General features: G+C 44.8%; 2 protein-coding genes across 2 annotated transcripts in view; one reads left to right on the forward strand and one right to left on the reverse strand.

Annotated features, from left to right (window-relative positions):
- The window catches only part of LOC129171402 (chromobox protein homolog 1-like), a 37,914-nt gene extending 32,759 nt beyond the window's left edge, over positions 1-5,155 (forward strand). Inside the window, exons 2-5 of the mRNA XM_054760019.1 lie at positions 1,198-1,427; positions 1,577-1,745; positions 1,877-1,971; positions 3,117-5,155. Coding sequence (XP_054615994.1) covers positions 1,198-1,427; positions 1,577-1,745; positions 1,877-1,971; positions 3,117-3,267 — 645 coding nt within the window. The 3' untranslated portion in view covers positions 3,268-5,155. The remainder of the gene's footprint in view (positions 1-1,197; positions 1,428-1,576; positions 1,746-1,876; positions 1,972-3,116) is intronic.
- On the reverse strand, positions 116-24,233 carry LOC129170774 (endoplasmic reticulum membrane sensor NFE2L1-like). The gene is made up of 8 exons (XM_054758754.1): positions 23,762-24,233; positions 22,387-22,751; positions 14,165-14,302; positions 10,115-10,183; positions 9,876-10,031; positions 9,205-9,295; positions 8,216-8,830; positions 116-7,918 (listed from the first exon to the last, which is right to left on the reverse strand). The coding sequence occupies exons 2-8, from the start codon at positions 22,654-22,656 to the stop codon at positions 6,984-6,986; spliced, it is 2,274 nt and encodes a 757-aa protein (XP_054614729.1). The 5' UTR covers positions 22,657-22,751; positions 23,762-24,233; the 3' UTR covers positions 116-6,983.
- Between the last annotated feature and the right edge of the window lie 157 nt (positions 24,234-24,390).

A 24,390-nucleotide genomic window follows, 5' to 3' on the forward strand; every position in this document is an offset into this window, starting at 1 on the left:
ATACAATACTATACAATGCAATAATTGTTACAAATAACAAATAATTGCAGCAAGCTAACAGGCTACAATACAGTTTAATAATTGCAGCAAGCTAACAGGCTACAATACCCTTGAATAATTGTAGCAAGCTAACAGGCTACAGCTACAATACACTTGAATAATTGTGGCATAGGATAATGTTTTATTAACTTGTTAGCTTAGTGCATAAATATGTATTACAAGTAGATTTTACAATGACTGTTTGCATTGATTGTTATTGATTGAATTATTACTGAGTGCCTAACAGGCACAGGTGTAACAGGCTACAATTGTTTTGGGTGTGTGACGTCAGGGTAGTTTTAGCTGCAACAACACTCCCCATCTCTCTTTAATTACTACTGTTTGCTCACAGCGAAGGAAGCTAACGAGCCCAATGGTCTACGAGAGTTGTAGGTTGCTGACACAGCTGGTGTCACTTCATGCGCTCAACCCTGACAATGAGCTTTAAAAGCAGGGGTGTCCAAAGTGTGACCCAGAGGTCGTGTGCGTCACATGGTTGTTTTTTTATTGGCCCAGGGCACATTGTAGACAAAAATTATAGTAATACCTCGTTTATCGCTGTTTATAGGGTTTTAAACATTATTAGAGCCCTAGACATGAAGTTACACCCCTGTAGTCACCTTCACACTCGTATTACCTAATATAGTAGCCATAAAGGAAAAAGGGCCATCAACAAGACGTGCGTTACTATAAACGTGTTCTCTGGGTGAGATGAGTGAGGGGCAGACAGGAAATGTTGTCAGGGGTTCTGTTGAGTTTCAGGTTGGGGTGGGTAGCCTGTGTTTTTAATCTGGATTTTTATTAGGAGTTGTTGTGATCATTCCAACCAGCAATAAAAGCCTGCTGTCTCACCAAACATTACAGTAACAATACTGACACCTAGGGGCCAGGGTTGAATACTACAAATTGGCCGTATTCAACCACAAAACAGCGTGATTGATTATATTTTTGAAAGACAGAGTGAAACCGTGAGGGATGATGGTATACCAGGAAAAACACTCAAAAGGGACAAAAGAGAGCAACAAGTGTAGTGTAATATAATATAACATATAAGTTTCTCTTCAGTTGGCTATGCCCCCCCCCCCTATAAGCTGTAAATGTTGATATGTTGAAAGATGCTAACTAAAACTGTTGTCTTGTTTATTTGTACCGCTGTAGGCTTTTCCTCTTCACGTCAAGCTGGCGGCTGTCGCAGTGAAAAAGGGCAATGAGGAGGAGGAGGAGCAGCAGCAGCAGCCTGTCGTTCCTGAAGCGCCTGCACCAGCTACAGAAGCAACAGCATCGCAGGAGGAGGAGGAAGAGGAGGAGTATGTGGTAGAAAAGGTGTTGGACCGTAGAGTGGTGAAGGGCAAAGCGGAGTTTTTGCTGAAATGGAAGGGCTTCTCAAAGTGAGTAATGGTTGTAGAAAGATGAATATATGCAGAAGAAACTGTTGTGTTCTTTGAAAGGCACACTTGTACAGCACGCGGATATTTCCCAAATGCCTTCACTTTGCATGAAAGACGATTGTAACTAAATCCGTGTTTGGTTTGCCCAGTGAGGACAACACGTGGGAGCCAGAGGAGAATTTGGACTGCCCCGACCTTATTGCAGAGTTCATGCAAAAGTACAGAGAGAAGGAGGAGAAAAAGAAGGAGGGCAAGAGGAAAGCAGCTGAGGCTGCAGGAACACCTGAGGAGAAAGCGAGCAAGAGGAAGAAGGAGGATGTAAGACACTCATTGACCAGTGATTATTTCTAATGTCGTTCTAATTAGTTATTCACTCCTCGTAGTTTTTCATGGTTGCTTCCTGTGTGAAGCGCAACGGTAAAAGTCTTTGTTGCTTCTATCGTCTCCAGGGTGAGAAGGTCAGAGGCTTTAGAAGAGGCCTGCAACCAGAAAGAATTATTGGTGCAACAGACTCCAGTGGTGAACTCATGTTCCTGATGAAATGGTGAGACTTTCTTTGCAGTTGATAAAAGTCCAGCAGCTGTAGTTCGACTAACGTCAACGCATGCAAGGGCTCTGGAACCACCACCTTGCCAAGGTCAAGGGTGGGTTGGCCCCCGGCTTAGAGCCATGTAGAACTTCCAGACAGCTTTGAAGAGATTGTGGACCACGGTTTGCCTTCAGGAGGGGAAAGCAGTACACTGTCAACACCGTGACCTCGACTGGAGATGTTGTGGGTCAGTGGAAAGAATCATTGGCAGACCTCCCCAATCCCAGCCACACGTCTTCCAATGAGGAAGCGGTGCCTGGGGACTCCATGGTGGGCTTGGGGATGAGGTTGTTGAGGTGGTCAAAAAGATCCTCGGTGGCAGGGCCCCAGGGTGGATGAGATCCACCTGGAGTTCCTTAAAGCCCCAGATGCTGTGTCTTGGCTGACACGACCCTGTGCATCACGTGAACATCAGGGCTGATGCCTCTGGATTGGCAGACCCGGGTGGTGGCCCACCTTTTTAAGAAGGGGGACTGGAGGATGTGTTCCAACCATTGTGGAATCACACTTGTCATTCCTGGTGAGGTCTAGTCAGGGGTTGTGGAGAGGACAAGCCTTCAGGGGGTTTAATCTTGGCACAGCCAGGGCATTCCTGAGATCCGGTTTGCTGGCCGCAGGATTGGGTCTCTGCTTTTTGCAGAAGATGTGGTCCTGTTGGCTTCATCAGGCTGTGAGCTTCAGCTCTCACTGCATCGATTCGCGCCAGTGTGAAGCTGCTGGGATGACAATCGGCACCTCCAAGTCTTAACTCGATGGGTTTTCTCTGAAGGGTGGCTGGGCTGTCCCTGAGAGATGAGAAGCACTGTCATCTGCTGCTCCTCCACATTGAGCAGCCAGGTGAGGTGGCTTGGGCATCTGGTCAGGATGCCTCCCTGGGGAGGGGTTCAGGGTACTGTAGGGGAAGACCCAGGACATGTTGGAGAGACTCAACTGGCCTGGGATCAGCCAGGAGGAGCTTTGCATTTCTAGCCTTGATGTCATGAAAGTGATTTGACAGTCACCTTATTGATCAGCTACTCAGGTGTTGCAGTGGAACAAATGTGGAGATGACACAATGGTGGACTCACTCTCTCACCTCCTCTTTTCTCTTCAATTAACAGGAAGAACTCCGACGAGGCCGACCTCGTCCCTGCCAAAGAAGCCAACGTCATTTGTCCCCAGGTGGTCATCTCTTTCTACGAGGAGCGACTCACCTGGCACTCCTATCCCACAGAAGAAGAGGAGAAGAAGGAGGAGGAGAAGAAAGACTAGAGACGTGGTCCAGGCAGTAGATGTTAGAGGTTAGTCCCCTCTAGCAGCCACTGTAGCAGCAGGAGGCATGAGGTGTTTCACTGCTACCGTCGCTGCTAGACGTCCAGCGTTTGGTTTCCTGTTCTGTGAGGATGCGTTTATCAAAAGATACTCCTATTTTTTAATATGACCAAAAATGATTTTTGTTAAAGGTGTGCTCACTAAGCAAACTTCAATTGATTTACATTTCCAACGTGGTTGAGCGTGGGGTGCTGTGGAGTACACGCAGACGTTTGTGCTAAGCTCAGCTCATGACATGAGTCGTGTGTGTGAAAATGTATTTTTGCAATTTTTTCACATTGGCTGCAGGAGTCCAAGTTGAAGCTGAGCGTGTGTTCCTCTGCCCTGCGTTGTTTCTCACCATCTAGTGGTAGATTGGCATCATCAGGCGCTTTGGCCGTGATGTCCTCAGTAACAATGTCTCAAATGTGTATTCATCTGTGTGTGTGTGGGGGGGGGGTGTCATTCCAGACAGTTTTTATGACTTAACCTTAACGTAAAGCTCATGTTGTTTGTCACATCATGCATTGAAGCATCACTCTACTGTGTACTGTGCTGTAAACACAATCATATTTACCTGCTGGGTTCTCAACATGCAGTCGGGGAAATAAGTATTTCATACCCCCCCACCCCAAAAGCCCTAAACAGTCCAGAATTGTCATATGTTTGTTTTAAAAAAAACTCCTAATACAAAACTGTTCTGTTTTGCATGTTTGAGTGATTCTATCAGCCTGTAGTCCATTCCAGTCTGGTGCTGGTCTGCTGTGGTGTTTCGGGTCTTGCCCTTGGTGGGGGGGAGGTTTGAACGGAAGAGTGTCTTTTATGAGATTTATGCGATCAGAAGTTCTTCTTAAAGCGACAGGGCTCATTTTGTGTGTTTGATGGACACACAACCAAACTGGGGGTGGGGTGGGGGTGGGGGATACTTATTTCCCATCCTGTAGAAGATTTTTAGCTTGTTTAATTTCCAGTAGTTGTTTAGGGGGGGAAAGGCTGCAGAGGCCCCGTGTTAATGGTTTCATCTAATAAAAACGTTTTTTGAAGATGAATGTAAGTCCTCTCGGTGTCCCAACGTCTTTGACAGCAGTCGGGTGTGCTGATGCTGAATATTCCCAGCTACAGCAAAGTAAACAAACATACTTGCACGTTGGTAAAGATTACACTTGATTTATTCTGCTGCTGGTTCACGTGATGAAAGCGTAAACAGCATTTCACTTGTATAGAAGTCACGCTTTGGCACCTAACGACGACCCATGGGGGGCTCAGTACCTTGCCCAAGGGTACCTCCTTCGGATTCACTTTCTTTTCCAACATTTGGTGCAGTTTTGCGTAAGTAGAACAGGTTGAACATTTGTAATTTCATCTGTGTGTGATTGATATTGTCTTTTATACTCAGCCTTTCAACTCTTTTGTTTTTATGATACTGGGCTCAAATAATACTTAGAGGCCTTTTGAAGCCACTGTAGAAAATACAAATAAGTGTCAAAATGGGGGGGGGGGGGGGGACTAGAGCGCATGCTAAAGTAGCCAAGCTGTGGAATGTACGTACGATTCACTCGCTGCAGGGCTGTCCAAACTCTTTCCAGCGTCCATAAAAGTGGAGGATTTATTTCATCCAATGTAGCTGAACACCACCTTAGCTTTGTCTTCTAGCTGACAGAGCTAATCATCATTAATAATCAATATATTCGCATTTTACAGTAGGCCAAGGGCCAGTTTTTTTTTGTTTGTTTTTTTAAAGGCCCCAGGGACCCACTTTGGACACCCACGACTTATTGACTCGGTATGTCTTTTTGGCAAGATTGTGAATAAAAAGGTCATTGAATTGGCGATCCACTTAATGCTGAACCATCGCAACACACAAAGTGGGTCATGTGAGGTTGTTTACAGTGGCTCCCGCTTATGTATTAAGACCTGGTCGGTCTTAATATTTATTAGTAAAAAACCCAAACAACCCGACTGTCAAGTTACACACAGGATGTCCCATTTCGGGCAAACTAAGCTTCACAATAAAAGCATGGATAGGATACGAAATGAACACAGCAGCTGTGTTTAGATCATGAAAACACAAGAATCTAAATACAAACGTCAACAAAACCAGACATACCATCTTGGGTTTTGTTCATTCATGGAGCACATGGTTGTGGTGACCGTGAAGGATAAGATCGCCACACGTATGGAGGATGTATGAAATATCCCAACACACTAATTACATATGTGGGATGCACGACCTGGGGAGGAGTGTGACGTACAAAAAAAGGGACAATTTGCCCAAATCTGACACCAGCAAAACGCACGTTGGCCGTACAGATGAGTTAGACGTATGCTGTGTGTAAGCTTGTATTGCAATCTAAAAAACATAAGCGATTGTTAGACATTACAAAGAACCTGTGTGGCCGGTCTACGTCGAAAATCAGAACGTCACGTTTGCCCGTTTTATACTGTAGCTGGTGTAAGAGGGACGGGCCTAACGTCAACATTCTCAGTCTGGCAAAAGTCAAGTAAAAGAGCCATCAATGGTTAGCAGCCGGTGTTGGGCGTGTCCGAGGTAAACGGGTTCCACTGATGAATGCATGCAAATGTTTGCATCTCACTGCTTTGTTTGCTTTGCTGCTTGATAAAGCTCCAATAAACATCACGATGACTCAAACAACATACTGTACTGCATTCAAAATGTCATTGGGGGGTTGTTGTGCACCCGTGTGTTTGTGGTAGAGTTGTCAGTGTACATACCATACGGGACATGAGCATATCCCAGTGAAATAGGGACCGTGGACAAGTGTAACAGCAAGCAGGAATGCTAAAAAGGTGTTTTTAAAAGTTCCAGCATTTGGACTGTTCACTCTGAACTGATTCACTTTTTCCCCAATTATGATTTGCTAGTGTTTGTATATCAGTATTACGTCTCAGTAGTCCATCCTGACTGCTTTTGTCTCGTCTCAAAGCTTTTCTGCAGTCACTGAGCTGGCATCTGTTGTGTTGCATGTCTTTGCAGTGTCTACATGGGAAGGTTTTCAGCAATAAAGTTTTTAATTTTCCTAACTATGCATATGTTGTTTTGTTTTGCCGTACATTAGACACACCCAAAAGATGGATAAAGCAACTAGAAAAAACCCAATGGACATTAAATGCTTGGCATTTTACACCCGCTTGTGGTTTTTGCTTTTTAAACTATTTTTAAGCCACAGACAGACTGGCAACAAAGTGGAAATGCTAACAAAGCTAATAGCTAGCTTTTAGACCTGCCATGATAATAAATCAATCAACGGCACACTGGATAGGCTCCAGCATACCCCCACGACCCTAATGAGGAGAAGCAGCATAGAAAATAATGGATAAATTAAAAAAAGAACTCTATAATTTTGCCAGGCTGGCTCTATTGACAACGTGCATGTGTGTTGGATGACAAGAGGGTTCACTCTGTGCATGTGTGTTGGTTCCATAGGTGAATGAATGAAGTGGGGAGAGGCGGGGCAGAGCTGTGCAGCAGCACTCTGTGCACTCACTAGCCAAGTGTGGTGTGCTACAAGATGGAATACTTTCCTGCTTGATGAGCGGAGGTCCAGCTCTGGACTTTGACATCTGCCAGACAATTTCTTCACAAAAAAATTGAAAATCCAGAAAAGCGTGTCCTACTGATCCCTTCTCACGAAAACATATCACATAATTTGGCATTTTCATTTCTTTTTGTTCCTTTGTTTCCTGCTGGTGGTTTTACTCGCCGTTGCCAGCCCCGCCTCCTGTTGTCGTGCTGCTACTCGAACGCCGTTTGGCTGGAAAGACAGCACGTGCTGCGTAGCATCAAGGGGCCTTCCCTCCTCGTCCTTCAGCCTGGAAAAGACGCTGTGGTACAACACTGTGAGGTGACGCTTGCTTTCCCGGAGCTTCCTCAGAGCTTCTTGATTTTCCCTCCGCAACCTTAAACGATGGCGCCTCAATCGTGACACCTCTTCCTCGAGACCAAGCAACGTATCCATTTTCCTCCTGCGGCAGTTCTGGGCAGCGATCTTGTTCTTTCCACGCCGTCTGATGTCCTTGACCAGGGCGAGCTGCTCCTTGCTGAGTCTGTAATTTTCCAAAAGCTCATTGAACTCCTCCACTGGCAAATGAACAATGAGCTCGTTTGAGAAAGGTATCTTCTGGGTTTGTGCACGCTTCTCATCCCGGTTCCTAATCCCCGTTTCAGACGCGTGTCTGAAAGAGGAGCGCTTGGAAGTCCTGTCGCTGCTGTGTTGTGGAGACGTGTGTTTGGTGGTCATGCTGGACATGAAAGGGGAGGGCGTCCTGGACCAGGGCTTGTTGTACGAATGATCGTGGAGGATGTTCTCCAGCCATGACAAGCTACTAAAACACTGGTGATCCCAAGAGACGGGAAGAAAGTGTTCCTCTCCCATCTCCTCCACTTGCAGATCTTCCTGTTTTATAGTCACCCCGACTTCCATACGTGATGCCAATAACTCGTCTTCTTCCTCCCTGTCCTCGGAGGAGGGACTTCTCACAGTGGAAGCACCAGAGGAGGAAGAATAAGATGATTCTGATGTAGATGGAGAAGAAAGGCCATGGCTGAAGTCCAGAGAAAGTCCAGAATCTGAGTCTGCTTCATTGTCAGAGTCTGGGAAGAAGAGGAAAAGAAAAGTTCAAGCTCGGGTATTATCAGGTTCTATCAACCTGCTAATGCTAATGCTAATGCGGTGCTGTTATTGTGTTTACAGAAGATACAGTAGCTACCACAGCTTGTGTGTCACCATTTTTATCCATGGTTTTGGCACTTGCAACTTTCTTTTAGGTTGTTTGGGCACCAGATTTCTTGGAATGAACATCATTCAGGCATTAAAGGTACGTATGAAGGTGTTTTTATAGCTAATCATTTACAACTCTTTCATAGTAGGATTGGTAGGGAAAAAATGACCTTGGAGATCATTCTTGGGTTCCCCCTGTTCCTTTGCTGCTGCATCACCTCCCTCCTTCCTCACGGCTGAACCGTGCCCTAAGTGACCTGCTTCCTGGCCAAGGGAGGTATTTTCTACCCCAGCCGCCATCTCAGGACTGAAGGTTTCCTCCATAGCCATGGCAAACAAGGTCATCTGCTCCATGATGGCAGCATCCTGAAGGATGTCACCTAATGGGCTGGGGAGAACATCCTCATCCTCATCTTCACCAAGAAAGCCATTTGAGGGAGAGCAGAGAATGTCCTGGTTGATGAAATGTCTCTCTGAGCTGGGAGTCTGACCTGGAATGTTACCATCGTGTTCCCAGCACCACAAAGACGGTGAACTTTGCCACTTTTCAAGATGTTCTGTGAGCAGATGTGTGCTGACGGTACTCTTCATGGCGTTTAGTCCCACACGGACGCCTTCTGAAGGTTCTTCAGTCAGACCAGCGTTGGGGGAAGTTCTTTGTGTGAACATTTCAAATGAGATTTCCTCTGCTCTAAAAGCTGAGCCGCAGTCATCGAGATCCGCGATGCAGGTGAGTGGAAGCCGTGGACATTCTGCTCTGAAATGGGTAGGTGGGCGTTCCAAACCTACAAGAAAACAAAACATCTATTTATATACACTTATTTAATTACCAAAAATATATATTCTTTTTCTTCTCAAATGAATGCTTTTTCAACATATTAGCTTTTTCCTGGGAAGTTCACGACTATTCTCCTCCATGTGACTTGTACATTTACGACTTTTTTCTTGTAAATCTCAATTTACGACAAATTAACTTTTTTCTCATAAATTCACTATTTTTGTACTTAAAATTCCAACTTTCTTTCCTTTCTCCTAAATTTCCAACTATCCTGGTAAATGAAAGTTGATGTAAACTCGTGCATGGCGAACGTGGAGGTGATGAAGTCGTTTCCTGGTGAAAAAAGGAGCCCTGGGAAGAACGGCCACTGCTTGTCATGACCTTGTTTATGTTGCAGGTGCATCTCCTTTGGATTCTTTGCTCTCACATGGTTGGAGTTTGGGGGCAGCACTGGTGGCTCATCCATTTCATCCTAGAGAGAAAAGACATTTGGAATTGAATGTCTGATATTGTAAATGCTTCTAGAACGTCAACCTCTACAATTCGGTTGAGCAATATTTTTGGGGTGGATTAAAAATGGACTCAGTTTTGGTTTTCATGCAACCTTTAGCAACAAATTGCTAATGAAATGTTGCCAGGTGGGCTGCGTGTCAACCTTGACAGCCATGAGAAAAGGAAGATGAAGATGAAGGTCGACTCATCCACGTTCCAATGTGGACTTGAGTTGTGCTCATTTTCAAAAGTTCAATAGCCAACGTGTGATGGGAGAACTTTGAGAGGCGCTGGCTGAGATCAAATGAGTTATTTTATTTTGAACAAAGCAAGAATCGAGTTCATTTGTAGTTGCAACAAACGTAATTACTACGAGATCATGCTTGTTTCCTACAGTGTGTTGCATCATATGCAAATTAGAGGATGGCGTCATCTGGCCAGCACCGCTCCCGAGCACAGATAAACTGGGCGGTCGCGTCAGGAAGGGCATTCGGCATAAAAACGGGGCCAAAACAAATGTGATCAGCAGCGAACACGTCGGTCATCAAGGCAGCAATCACCAGGTTGTCATCAGGTTGGATGACAGCCAGCACATCCTGCCATTGCAGCTCCGCTTCCAAGGAGGAGTTACAGGTGGGCATCATGGGGGACAACAAAAGCTCTCTAGCTGGGGGCTGTTGCTCCAGGTTTACCCCTCTTCCACCATCATTGCACAACTGGGGGATAAAAAGACAGAAGATAAGATGGCTGGGCGATCAAGGAACCAAGAAGGCTTTGATTGATGAGGCTGTGGCGCCACCTGCTGGTCTTTTGTGAAAGGAAACGTTTCCTCCAACAGCTTCAGACACTCTTGAAAGGAGGAGGACGCCTGAATGTTGGAAGCACACGGAAACGTAGTTTAGGCAAAACATAAAATAGTGTTCCCTCGGTTCATCACGGTTCACCTATCGCGGACTCGCAGATTTCTTTTTTGTTATTTTTTTCAGGTGGAACGCAGGCTGAGCCTGGCCCTTTAAGAAGAACTGGATTGTGGGAAGTTGAGTGTTGCAGTTCTGTGTGACTATGCATCACGCAATGCAAACGCATTCTGCTCTGCACGTGCGAGACCTAGGACACTTCCTCCTTTGGCACATTTTTGCAGCACGTGCTGTGGTAGTTAGTGTAAATCTATCAACATAAACGCTCAATAACCATACTTGATATGTGCAATATATTGGGGTTATTTTATTAGTGACTTGTTAGCATGCGGATGTCTCATCCACCCAGACTTGACTAGGTAACGTACAAACACACAACGCACGGAAACGTCATACGTGTGGCTTACGTGTGGCATGCATGCGTGAGTGGAATAAAGCAGAACATGCAGCGATGTTTCAATGTAAACAAGCATAAGCAGAGTGCAGCGGTGGATTCAGCGAACGGAGAACTAGCATCCAAACGTATCTTCCTACCAAATGCTTGTGTGTGTTTTTTCACTGGCGAAAAAACTTCAAATAATTTATGAAACCAAGAAAAGATGGCTTCTAATTAGTCCACTTGCACCACGAACATGATAGAAAAAACAAAGATGGATTGATTATGTTTTTGGGAGTGGGTGGGGTGACAGAGGCACAGTCAGGAGTGAAATACGTGCGAGTCACTTCATAACTTCTTGGGTCCTACCCAGTAGGGTGATCATCACAATTCAAATGAAGGTGTGAACTTTCTTGAGAGTGTTTAAACGAGACAAACGTGAGAGAAGTGTATCAAGTGGATGGTGAGGGCTTTTACTGCATTAAAACACAATCGTTGGAAACAAATTAAGTTGGCTACTTTGCGGATTTCTCTTATTGCGGGCTATTTTGGGAACCTGTCCTCTGCAATAAACGAGGGAACAGAAGTGGACTGTGCAGAAGTGGACTTGCATAAGATTGTGACGCAGTGGCAGAACAACACAAGGACCCAACTGCAAGGTTGCTTCAAACCTGACAGGTTTGAATGGCATCATTCAACAAAGCCACCAAAGGTGCAATCTGCAAGCACACATACGGTTTTTACACACAGAAGCACTGCATTCATCTTACTGATTGACGGTCACGGCTCGCCCTCGGCCGTCCATGGTCTTTTCAAAAGTTTGCAGGAACGATGTGCTCCACATGCCCGCCCGTCTAAGACTAGCGAGCTAGCGGCGTAGTGGCGTGCGACAGCACGTTCATCACGGCTTGCATCTGCAAGCAAGCATCAGCCAAGCGTCCGGCTCCCAAACCCCCGCCAAGGCAAGATCCAAACCTACTTTGTTACAAAGCACATCCAAGCACACGACAGACAGACTGGAATCTATTGTGGTTTCTACTTGAAAGTGGGAAGAAACGGAACACGTTGGCCAGAAGCAGCAGCATGATGACACCTTTCCAAAGCTTGGACTGGACCTATTTACACCCCCCTAATCTAACCTGAACTGCACATGAACCCACTGCATTTTACAAGAATAAAGCCAAAATATGAAAGGAAAAAAAACACAAAAAATTTGTAATTTTATGAGAATAAAAAAGGCATTTTAGTAGCTTAAAGGTGAAATATTAAAGAAAAAAAGTTTAGTCATAATATGACAAACAAAAGAGTAAAGTTGTAATATTACAGAAATAAAGTCATCATATTACAAGAAAAACTATTTGCAAAACTAAGAAAAAATAGAAGGAATTGGGAAAACAGCAAAAGATTTTAACAAGAATAAACTCGTAATATTAGCATACGTACATTTATAAAATATCACTTCTCAGCATATGTACATGTATAAAATATCACTTAGCATATGTACATGTATATATACACTGCTCAAAAATATTAAAGGAACACTTGGAAAACACATCACACATCTAAACTGGGGGAAAATGATGTTGAATATGTTTCCTGATAATAAGTAGGTGATGTATTAGTAACAATGGACAATGGACCTAAACATAATGTCCCAGAGGTGTTCTATTGGGTTTAGGTCAGGTGAACGTGGGGGCCAGTCAATGGTATCAATTCCTTCATCCTCCAGGAACTACCTGCATACACTAGCCACATGAGGTCGGGCATTGTCGTGGACCAGGAGGAACCCAGGTCCCACTGCACCAGCGTAGGTTCTGACAATGGGTCCAAGGATTTCATCCCGATACCTAATAGCAGTCAGGGTGCCGTTATCTAACCTGTAGAGGTCTGTGCGTCCTTCCAGGGATATGCCTCCCCAGACCATCACTGACCCACCACCAAACCGGTCATGCTGAATGATGTTGCAGGCAGCATAACGTTCTCCACGGCATCTCCAGACCCTTTCACGTCTGTCACATGTGCTCAGGTTGAACTTGCTCTCATCAGGGAAGAGCACAGGGCACCCGTGGTGTAGTTGCCAATTCTGGTGGTCTATGGCAAATGCCAATGGAGCTCTACGGTGCTGGGCAGTGAGCACAGGGCCCACTACAGGATGTCGGGCCCTCAGGCCACCCTCATGGAGCCTGTTTCTGATTGTTTGGTCAGAAACATTCACACCAGTGGCCAGCTGGAGGTCATTTTGTAGGGCTCTGGCAGTGCTCATCCTGTTCCTCCTTGCACAAAGGAGCAGATACCGATCCTGCTGAGGGTTGAAGGACCTTCTACGGCCCTGTCCAGCTCTCCTGGAGTAACTACCTGTCTCCTGGAATCTCCTCCATGCGTCCAGGTACCGCAGTGATGCCCTGGTCCAGATCTGGGAGGAGATCCCCCAGGACACCATCCGTAGTCTCATTAGGAGCATGCCCCCACGTTGTCAGGCATGCGTACAAGCACGTGGGGGCCACACAAACTACTGAGAATCATTTTGAGTTGCTACAATGACATTTTAGCTAAATGGACCAGTCTGCTGCATCATTTTTTCACTTTCATTTTTGGGGTGTATTTGATTTCCCCCCTCTATAGGGTGATCATTTTCATTTCTATCAAATGATGTGGCATCATTTTGTTACTAATACATCACCATCTTATTATCAGGAAACATATTCAACATCATTTTTGCCCCAGTTTATATCTGATGTGTTTTCCAAGTGTTCCTTTAATTTTCTTTAGCAGTGTATTATGAAACATATCACTTAGCATATGTATATTTAGAAAATGTGACAGAGTTGTATGTTTTCATGTTTTACTGTGTGACCCTCAATGGAGGTGATGCCCTGCTTTAGAGGTTGAGGATTATTATGGAATATTTTCACAGTACACTAGAGTACAAGTAATACGATGCTTTCGTAGGTAGAAGACATGAAGTTTGTTTGTGTGCATTGCTTTGCATGGCTCTTGCAGTAAACAGGCGGTTGCGACACCGGCTGGCTGGCTGGCTGGCTGCTGTGAATGTGAATGTGTCAGGACGCCATCAAGTCCAGTCATCAAGTTTCAAAACAAGCCAAGGCGTCAGCAGGACAAGCAATCCTAGAAATACTGTACTGTATGTACTAACACATACACCAGCCTCTCACAGCAACAAATACATGCTTTCTATTTAGCACCATGCAACATTTATACACAGCTTTATCCATTTACCACTAAATACTGCATTTATACATGCAGTACGTAACCTGTTTACCACTACTAATACTGTATTTATACATATGTATATACTACTACTACTACTACTACTACTACCACCACCAGTTTTACTATTACTATTACTCCAACTACTACTACTTTTATTTTACTATTACTACTACCTTTCCTACTACCACCATTTTTACTATTACTACTTCTTTTACTACTACTCCTACTACAACAGGTTTATTTATTTATTTACGTACATGTGAGCATCAATCAACGAGCAAGCGATTGATTGGATGGAAGAAGCTAAGCTAAGGTGTGTGAGTACCTCTTGCTCATCCTCGTCTTCCTCAGGAGCAGCTGTGGTGTCGTCCAATGAGGAGCCTGCGTGGGCGTGTACGTCTGTAGCATCTCTCCACTGTTGTGGTTCTGATCCTGGTTCTTGCTGGCCAAGCCGTGTGTGTATCTCCACATGAAGAACGTGGAAGAGGTTAGGAATATTTACGTGACTACTACGCGAGTACTACATGAGCACTATGTGACTACTACATGACTACTATGTGACTACTACGTGAGCACTACATGACTACTATGTGACTACTACGTGAGCACTACGTGACTACTACGTGACTACTACGTGAGCACTACGTGACTACTACGTGACTACTACGTGAGCACTATGTGACTACTACGTGAGCACTACGTGACTACTACGTGACTACTACGTGAGCACTACGTGACTACTACGTGAGCACTACGTGACTACTATGTGACTACTACGTGAGCACTATGTGACTACTACGTGAGCACTACGTGACTACTACGTGACTACTACGTGAGCACTACGTGAGCACTACGTGACTACTACGTGAGCACTATGTGACTACTACGTGAGCACTACGTGACTACTACGTGACTACTACATGACTACTATGTGACTACGACGTGAGCACTACGTGACTACTACGTGAGCACTACGTGAGCACTACGTGACTACTACGTGAGCACTATGTGACTACTACGTGAGCACTACGTGAGCACTACGTGAGCACTACGTGAGCACTATGTGACTACTACGTGAGCACTACGTGACTACTACGCGAGTACTACGTGACTACTACGTGAGCACTATGTGACTACTACGTGAGCACTACGTGACTACTACGTGACTACTACACGAGTACTACGTGACTACTACGTGACTACTACGCGAGTACTACATGACTACTACGTGACTACTACGTGACTACTATGTGAGCACTACGTGACTACTACGTGAGCACTATGTGACTACTACATGACTACTACGTGACTACTACGTGAGCACTACGTGACTACTACGTGACTACTATGTGACTACTACGTGAGCACTACGTGAGCACTACGTGACTACTATGTGAGCACTACGTGACTACTACGTGACTACTATGTGACTACTGCATGACTACTACGTGACTACTACGTGACTACTACGTGACTACTACGTGACTACTACGTGACTACTATGTGAGCACTACGTGACTACTACGTGAGCACTACGTGACTACTACGTGACTACTATGTGAGCACTACGTGACTACAACATGACTACTACGCGAGTACTACGTGACTACTACGTGAGCACTATGTGACTACTACGTGAGCACTACGTGACTACTACGTGACTACTACGTGAGCACTATGTGACTACTACGCGAGTACTACGTGACTACTACGTGACTACTACGCGAGTACTACATGACTACTACGTGACTACTACGTGACTACTACGTGAGCACTATGTGACTACTACATGACTACTACGTGACTACTACGTGAGCACTACGTGACTACTACGTGACTACTACGTGAGCACTATGTGACTACTACACGAGTACTACATGACTACTACGTGACTACTACGTGACTACTACGCGAGTACTACATGACTACTACGTGACTACTACGTGACTACTACGTGAGCACTATGTGACTACTACATGACTACTACGTGACTACTACGTGAGCACTACGTGACTACTACGTGACTACTACGTGAGCACTATGTGACTACTACGCGAGTACTACATGACTACTACGTGACTACTACGTGACTACTATGTGAGCACTACGTGACTACTATGTGAGCACTACGTGACTACAACGTGACTACTACGCGAGTACTACGTGACTACTACGTGAGCACTATGTGACTACTACGTGAGCACTACGTGACTACTATGTGACTACTACGTGAGCACTATGTGACTACTACGCGAGTACTACGTGACTACTACGTGACTACTACGCGAGTACTACATGACTACTACGTGAGCACTATGTGACTACTACGCGAGTACTACATGACTACTACGTGACTACTACGTGACTACTACGTGACTACTACGTGAGCACTACGTGACTACTACGTGACTACTACGTGAGCACTACGTGACTACTACATGACTACTACGTGAGCACTACGTGACTACTACGTGACTACTACGTGACTACTATGTGACTACTATGTGACTACTACGTGAGCACTACGTGAGCACTACGTGACTACTATGTGAGCACTACGTGACTACTACGTGACTACTACGTGACTACTATGTGAGCACTATGTGACTACTGCATGACTACTACGTGACTACTATGTGACTACTACGTGACTACTATGTGAGCACTACGTGACTACTACGTGAGCACTACGTGACTACTACGTGAGCACTACGTGACTACTACGTGACTACTATGTGAGCACTACGTGACTACTATGTGAGCACTACGTGACTACAACGTGACTACTACGCGAGTACTACGTGACTACTACGTGAGCACTATGTGACTACTACGTGAGCACTACGTGACTACTACGTGACTACTACGTGAGCACTATGTGACTACTACGCGAGTACTACGTGACTACTACGTGACTACTACGCGAGTACTACATGACTACTACGTGACTACTACGTGACTACTACGTGACTACTACGTGAGCACTATGTGACTACTACGCGAGTACTACGTGACTACTACGTGACTACTACGCGAGTACTACATGACTACTACGTGACTACTACGTGACTACTACGTGAGCACTATGTGACTACTACGTGAGCACTATGTGACTACTACGTGAGCACTACGTGACTACTACGTGACTACTACGTGAGCACTATGTGACTACTACGCGAGTACTACGTGACTACTACGTGACTACTATGTGAGCACTACGTGACTACTACGTGAGCACTATGTGACTACTACGTGAGCACTACGTGACTACTATGTGACTACTACGTGAGCACTATGTGACTACTACGCGAGTACTACGTGACTACTACGTGACTACTATGTGAGCACTACGTGACTACTACGTGACTACTACGTGAGCACTATGTGACTACTACATGACTACTACGTGAGCACTACGTGACTACTACGTGACTACTACGTGACTACTATGTGACTACTATGTGACTACTATGTGAGCACTACGTGAGCACTACGTGAGCACTACGTGACTACTATGTGAGCACTACGTGACTACTACGTGACTACTACGTGACTACTATGTGAGCACTATGTGACTACTGCATGACTACTATGTGACTACTACGTGACTACTATGTGAGCACTACGTGACTACTACGTGAGCACTACGTGACTACTACGTGACTACTATGTGAGCACTACGTGACTACTATGTGAGCACTACGTGACTACAACGTGACTACTACGCGAGTACTACGTGACTACTACGTGAGCACTATGTGACTACTACGTGAGCACTACGTGACTACTACGTGACTACTACGTGAGCACTATGTGACTACTGCATGACTACTACGTGACTACTATGTGACTACTACGTGACTACTATGTGAGCACTACGTGACTACTACGTGAGCACTACGTGACTACTACGTGAGCACTACGTGACTACTACGTGACTACTATGTGAGCACTACGTGACTACTATGTGACTACTACGTGAGCACTACGTGACTACTATGTGAGCACTATGTGACTACTGCATGACTACTACGTGACTACTATGTGACTACTACGTGACTACTATGTGACTACTATGTGAGCACTACGTGACTACTACGTGAGCACTACGTGACTACTACGTGACTACTATGTGAGCACTACGTGACTACTATGTGAGCACTACGTGACTACAACGTGACTACTACGCGAGTACTACGTGACTACTACGTGAGCACTATGTGACTACTACGTGAGCACTACGTGACTACTACGTGAGCACTACGTGACTACTACGTGACTACTATGTGAGCACTATGTGACTACTGCATGACTACTACGTGACTACTACGTGACTACTATGTGAGCACTACGTGACTATGTGAGCACTACGTGACTACTACGTGACTACTACGCGAGTACTACGTGACTACTACGCGAGTACTACATGACTACTACGTGACTACTACGTGACTACTATGTGAGCACTACGTGACTACTACGTGACTACTACGTGAGCACTATGTGACTACTACATGACTACTACGTGACTACTATGTGACTACTACATGACTACTACGTGACTACTATGTGACTACTACGTGACTACTATGTGACTACTATGTGAGCACTACGTGACTACTACGTGAGCACTACGTGACTACTACGTGACTACTACGTGACTACTACGTGACTACTACGTGAGCACTACGTGAGCACTACGTGAGCACTACGTGACTACTATGTGAGCACTACGTGACTACTACGTGACTACTATGTGAGCACTATGTGACTACTGCATGACTACTACGTGACTACTATGTGACTACTATGTGAGCACTACGTGACTACTACGTGACTACTACGTGAGCACTATGTGACTACTACATGACTACTACGTGACTACTACGTGAGCACTACGTGACTACTACGTGACTACTATGTGACTACTACGTGAGCACTACATGAGCACTACGTGACTACTATGTGAGCACTACGTGACTACTACGCGACTACTACGTGAGCACTACGTGACTACTACGTGACTACTACGTGAGCACTACGTGAGCACTACGTGAGCACTACGTGAGCACTACGTGACTACTATGTGAGCACTACGTGACTACTACGTGACTACTATGTGAGCACTATGTGACTACTGCATGACTACTACGTGACTACTATGTGACTACTATGTGAGCACTACGTGACTACTACGTGACTACTACGTGAGCACTACGTGACTACTACGTGACTACTACGTGACTACTACGTGACTACTACGTGACTACTATGTGACTACTACGTGAGCACTACATGAGCACTACGTGACTACTATGTGAGCACTACGTGACTACTACGCGACTACTACGTGAGCACTACGTGAGCACTACGTGACTACTATGTGAGCACTACGTGACTACTACGTGACTACTATGTGAGCACTATGTGACTATTGCATGACTACTACGTGACTACTATGTGACTACTATGTGAGCACTACGTGACTACTACGTGACTACTACGTGACTACTATGTGAGCACTATGTGACTACTGCATGACTACTACGTGACTACTATGTGACCACTACGTGACTACTATGTGAGCACTACGTGACTACTACGTGACTACTACGCGAGTACTACGTGACTACTACGTGACTACTACGTGACTATTATGTGAGCACTACGTGACTACTACGTGAGCACTATGTGACTACTACATGACTACTACGTGACTACTACGTGAGCACTACGTGACTACTACGTGACTACTACGTGAGCACTACGTGACTACTACGTGACTACTACGTGAGCACTATGTGACTACTACATGACTACTACGTGACTACTATGTGACTACTACGTGACTACTATGTGACTACTACGTGACTACTAAGTGACTACTATGTGAGCACTACGTGACTACTATGTGAGCACTACGTGACTACTACGTGAGCACTACGTGACTACTACGTGACTACTATGTGAGCACTACGTGACTACTACGTGACTACTACGCGAGTACTACGTGACTACTACGTGACTACTACACGAGTACTACATGACTACTACGTGACTACTACGTGACTACTACGTGAGCACTACGTGACTACTACGTGACTACTACGTGAGCACTATGTGACTACTACATGACTACTACGTGACTACTATGTGACTACTACGTGACTACTATGTGACTACTACGTGACTACTAAGTGACTACTATGTGAGCACTACGTGACTACTACGTGAGCACTACGTGACTACTACGTGACTACTATGTGAGCACTACGTGACTACTATGTGAGCACTACGTGACTACTACGTGACTACTACGCGAGTACTACGTGACTACTACGTGACTACTACGTGACTATTATGTGAGCACTACGTGACTACTACGTGAGCACTATGTGACTACTACATGACTACTACGTGACTACTACGTGAGCACTACGTGACTACTACGTGACTACTACGTGACTACTATGTGACTACTACGTGAGCACTACGTGACTACTACGTGACTACTACGTGACTACTATGTGACTACTACGTGAGCACTACATGAGCACTACGTGACTACTATGTGAGCACTACGTGACTACTACGTGACTACTATGTGAGCACTATGTGACTACTGCATGACTACTGCATGACTACTACGTGACTACTATGTGACTACTATGTGAGCACTACGTGACTACTACGTGACTACTACGTGACTACTACGTGAGCACTACATGAGCACTACGTGACTACTATGTGAGCACTACGTGACTACTACGCGACTACTACGTGAGCACTACGTGAGCACTACGTGAGCACTACGTGACTACTACGTGACTACTACGTGACTACTACGTGACTACTGCATGACTACTACGTGACTACTATGTGAGCACTACGTGACTACTACGTGACTACTACGTGACTACTACGTGAGCACTACGTGACTACTATGTGAGCACTACGTGACTACTATGTGACTACTACGTGAGCACTACGTGACTACTATGTGAGCACTACGTGACTACTACGTGACTACTACGTGACTACTACGTGACTACTACGTGAGCACTACGTGACTACTACGTGAGCACTACGTGACTACTACGTGAGCACTACGTGACTACTATGTGAGCACTACGTGACTACTACGTGAGCACTACGTGACTACTACGTGAGCACTACGTGACTACTACGTGACTACTACGTGACTACTACGTGAGCACTACGTGAGCACTACGTGACTACTATGTGAGCACTATGTGAGTACTACATGACTACTATGTGAGCACTACGTGACTACTATGACTACTACGTGACCACTATGTGAGCACTACGTGACTACTATGTGACTACTACGTGACTACTACGTGACTACTATGTGAGCACTATGTGACTACTGCATGACTACTACGTGACTACTATGTGACTACTATGTGAGCACTACGTGACTACTACGTGACTACTACGTGACTACTATGTGACTACTACGTGAGCACTACATGAGCACTACGTGACTACTATGTGAGCACTACGTGACTACTACGCGACTACTACGTGAGCACTACATGAGCACTACGTGACTACTATGTGAGCACTACGTGACTACTACGTGACTACTACGTGACTACTATGTGAGCACTATGTGACTACTGCATGACTACTACGTGACTACTACGTGACTACTATGTGACTACTATGTGAGCACTACGTGACTACTACGTGACTACTATGTGAGCACTACGTGACTACTACGTGAGCACTACGTGACTACTATGTGACTACTACGTGAGCACTACGTGACTACTATGTGAGCACTACGTGACTACTACGTGAGCACTACATGAGCACTACGTGACTACTATGTGAGCACTACGTGAGCACTACGTGACTACTATGTGAGCACTACGTGACTACTACGTGAGCACTACATGAGCACTACGTGACTACTACGTGAGCACTACGTGACTACTACGTGAGCACTACGTGACTACTACGTGACTACTACGTGAGCACTACGTGAGCACTACGTGACTACTATGTGACTACTACGTGAGCACTACGTGACTACTACGTGAGCACTACGTGACTACTATGTGAGCACTACGTGACTACTACGTGAGCACTACATGAGCACTACGTGACTACTACGTGAGCACTACGTGAGCACTACGTGACTACGTGACTACTATGTGACTACTACGTGACTACTACGTGACTACTACGTGAGCACTACGTGAGCACTACGTGACTACTATGTGAGCACTACGTGACTACTACGTGACTACTATGTGACTACTATGTGAGCACTACGTGACTACTATGTGAGCACTACGTGACTACTATGTGACTACTACGTGAGCACTACGTGACTACTATGTGAGCACTACGTGACTACTACGTGACTACTACGTGAGCACTACATGAGCACTACGTGACTACTATGTGAGCACTACGTGACTACTACGTGACTACTACGTGAGCACTACGTGACTACTACGTGAGCACTACGTGACTACTACGTGACTGACGCGCAGGGAGGGGAGGCGTGTTCACCTGTGACGTGTCCAGTGATGGTACCCAACCCAGAAGAAGCCTCCCAGCTGTGAAGAAGCCATCGAGGTGGGCACTCTTCTTCAGCGCCAGCCGCTTGCAAAGATGGTGGGTGTGCATCTGGGTCGGGCCTGAGGTTGGACCCAGAAGCACGTGGTGCCAGGAGGTGGGCAGGTACGACTTCAACGCCGCGTCCGCGCTCAGAGCACACAAGCTTAGCAGGATGCTCATCTGGACCACACCTTCTGTCACGTACCTTCTCACGCCCTGCATGGCCACGCTTCACTCGCTGCTTGGACTTGTGGAACCACTCAGATGTCCTTGCAGCTTTTTCTTTACAACGATGGCCTTGGAAGAGCTCTACTAGTCTACAATGACAATGGAATAATAAAAAGTATACCGTATACACTCGAGATCTTTTCTACATGAAGAAGTAAATCACTATGTTCTTAGGGCGTCATCAAAACACGACCCCCCCAGATCAGATGCCACTGGTCACATGATAACATTCATGTCCAATAATGTTGTCATATTTGCTCACATGTCAGCAGCATTTGAATATGAAATCTGATTCACGTTCATTCAACACCACCAGCTTTCATTCTACTCATTCAATCATCCCGATTCATCCACACAATCATTATTTCACACATATGTCCAGATACTTTTTTCATGTTTTTATTTCATTTTGAGAAATATTTTAAAATATAGCTAAAAAATGAGGGACTGTTATGTATTGGAGTTGAAAATAGATACATTATTTTTATGTTTTATTTCATTTAGAAAAGTACATAATAAAATGATGGACTGCATGTAAGAGACTTGAAGATAAAGTTTTAAAGTTTTTTTTTTATATTCAATTTAGAAAAATATAAAAAATTATACAATAAAATGGATAGATACACATTTACGTTTTTTAAATTACATTTTAGAAAAATATATAACAAAATGGACTGCTATGTTTTGGGTTTTTTTTTTAAGTTTTTATTTTTAAGACAAACTACTTTTTTTCCTCTTAATTGTGAAATGTTTTTCAGCGTGGCCATAATAATCATCCTTGATAATGTTGTGATGTAGGCCAACAAAAAACACAATTGTCCCACAGGCCGCACATAGGACACCCGTGCAACAGGACTTGACGTCACGTTGGTGTAGAAAAACTTCCCTGTCCCTTTGACATGTCTTATTTTGTCCATACTGGCCACTGTGTATTCACTTAATAATTAAAAAAAAAACAATTATTTCCGGGTTCTCTGTCTTCACGTGGAGACAACGTAGTAGTTAGTGGTATTTAATCAACAGCACGCAACAACAAATCTTTCAGCGACTTAAAGGATAAATAACTCTCTCACTGACACAAAATCTATGAAAGACTTACCAGGATGCGTGTAGTAGCTTCAACTTGTTAGCATTCACTGTCTTCACTATTCCCGCTGAAGCTCACGCCAAGCTCTTTTTAAAGCCAAGCGTGATGACGTAGAAGGTCACGTGATGTCATAACGCTGCTCCCAGGAAAGCGGATACATCAGCCGGTATGTTTGTTTTGTTTACCAGCTCAGCAAAACAACAAATACATTGACTAACTTGTGACTTTGTCACGTATTAAACATCATATTGTTCCATCTGTAATGTACAATAAACAGGATATTGACGTACTTTTAGCGTCTTGAACTTACAGTAAACACTACATTGACGTACTTTTAGCATCTTTAATGTAAAATTGTATCAAAGTGGTCCCCACGTCCTTCACTTTTTCTGTATGCTTGATCATTTTTTATACATCTACAGTATATTTTGCTTTGTTTTATTGTAAAATAACCTTATCATGTTTCATTCCAAGGTACCCACGGACCATTTCCAGGGCGTCTTTGCTCCTCAGCTATTAAAAAGTACCGTTTGCAGTACAGAGTACAGTATATGATACATACTGTACAAATACTGTATATCACAGGAATACATTCAAAAAATACCATTCCACAAGAAAACTAAAAAAACAACAAAGGCAAA

The sequence above is a fragment of the Dunckerocampus dactyliophorus genome, chromosome 18 (genome assembly GCF_027744805.1).
Source record: "Dunckerocampus dactyliophorus isolate RoL2022-P2 chromosome 18, RoL_Ddac_1.1, whole genome shotgun sequence".
Classification (NCBI taxonomy): Eukaryota; Metazoa; Chordata; class Actinopteri; order Syngnathiformes; family Syngnathidae; genus Dunckerocampus; species Dunckerocampus dactyliophorus.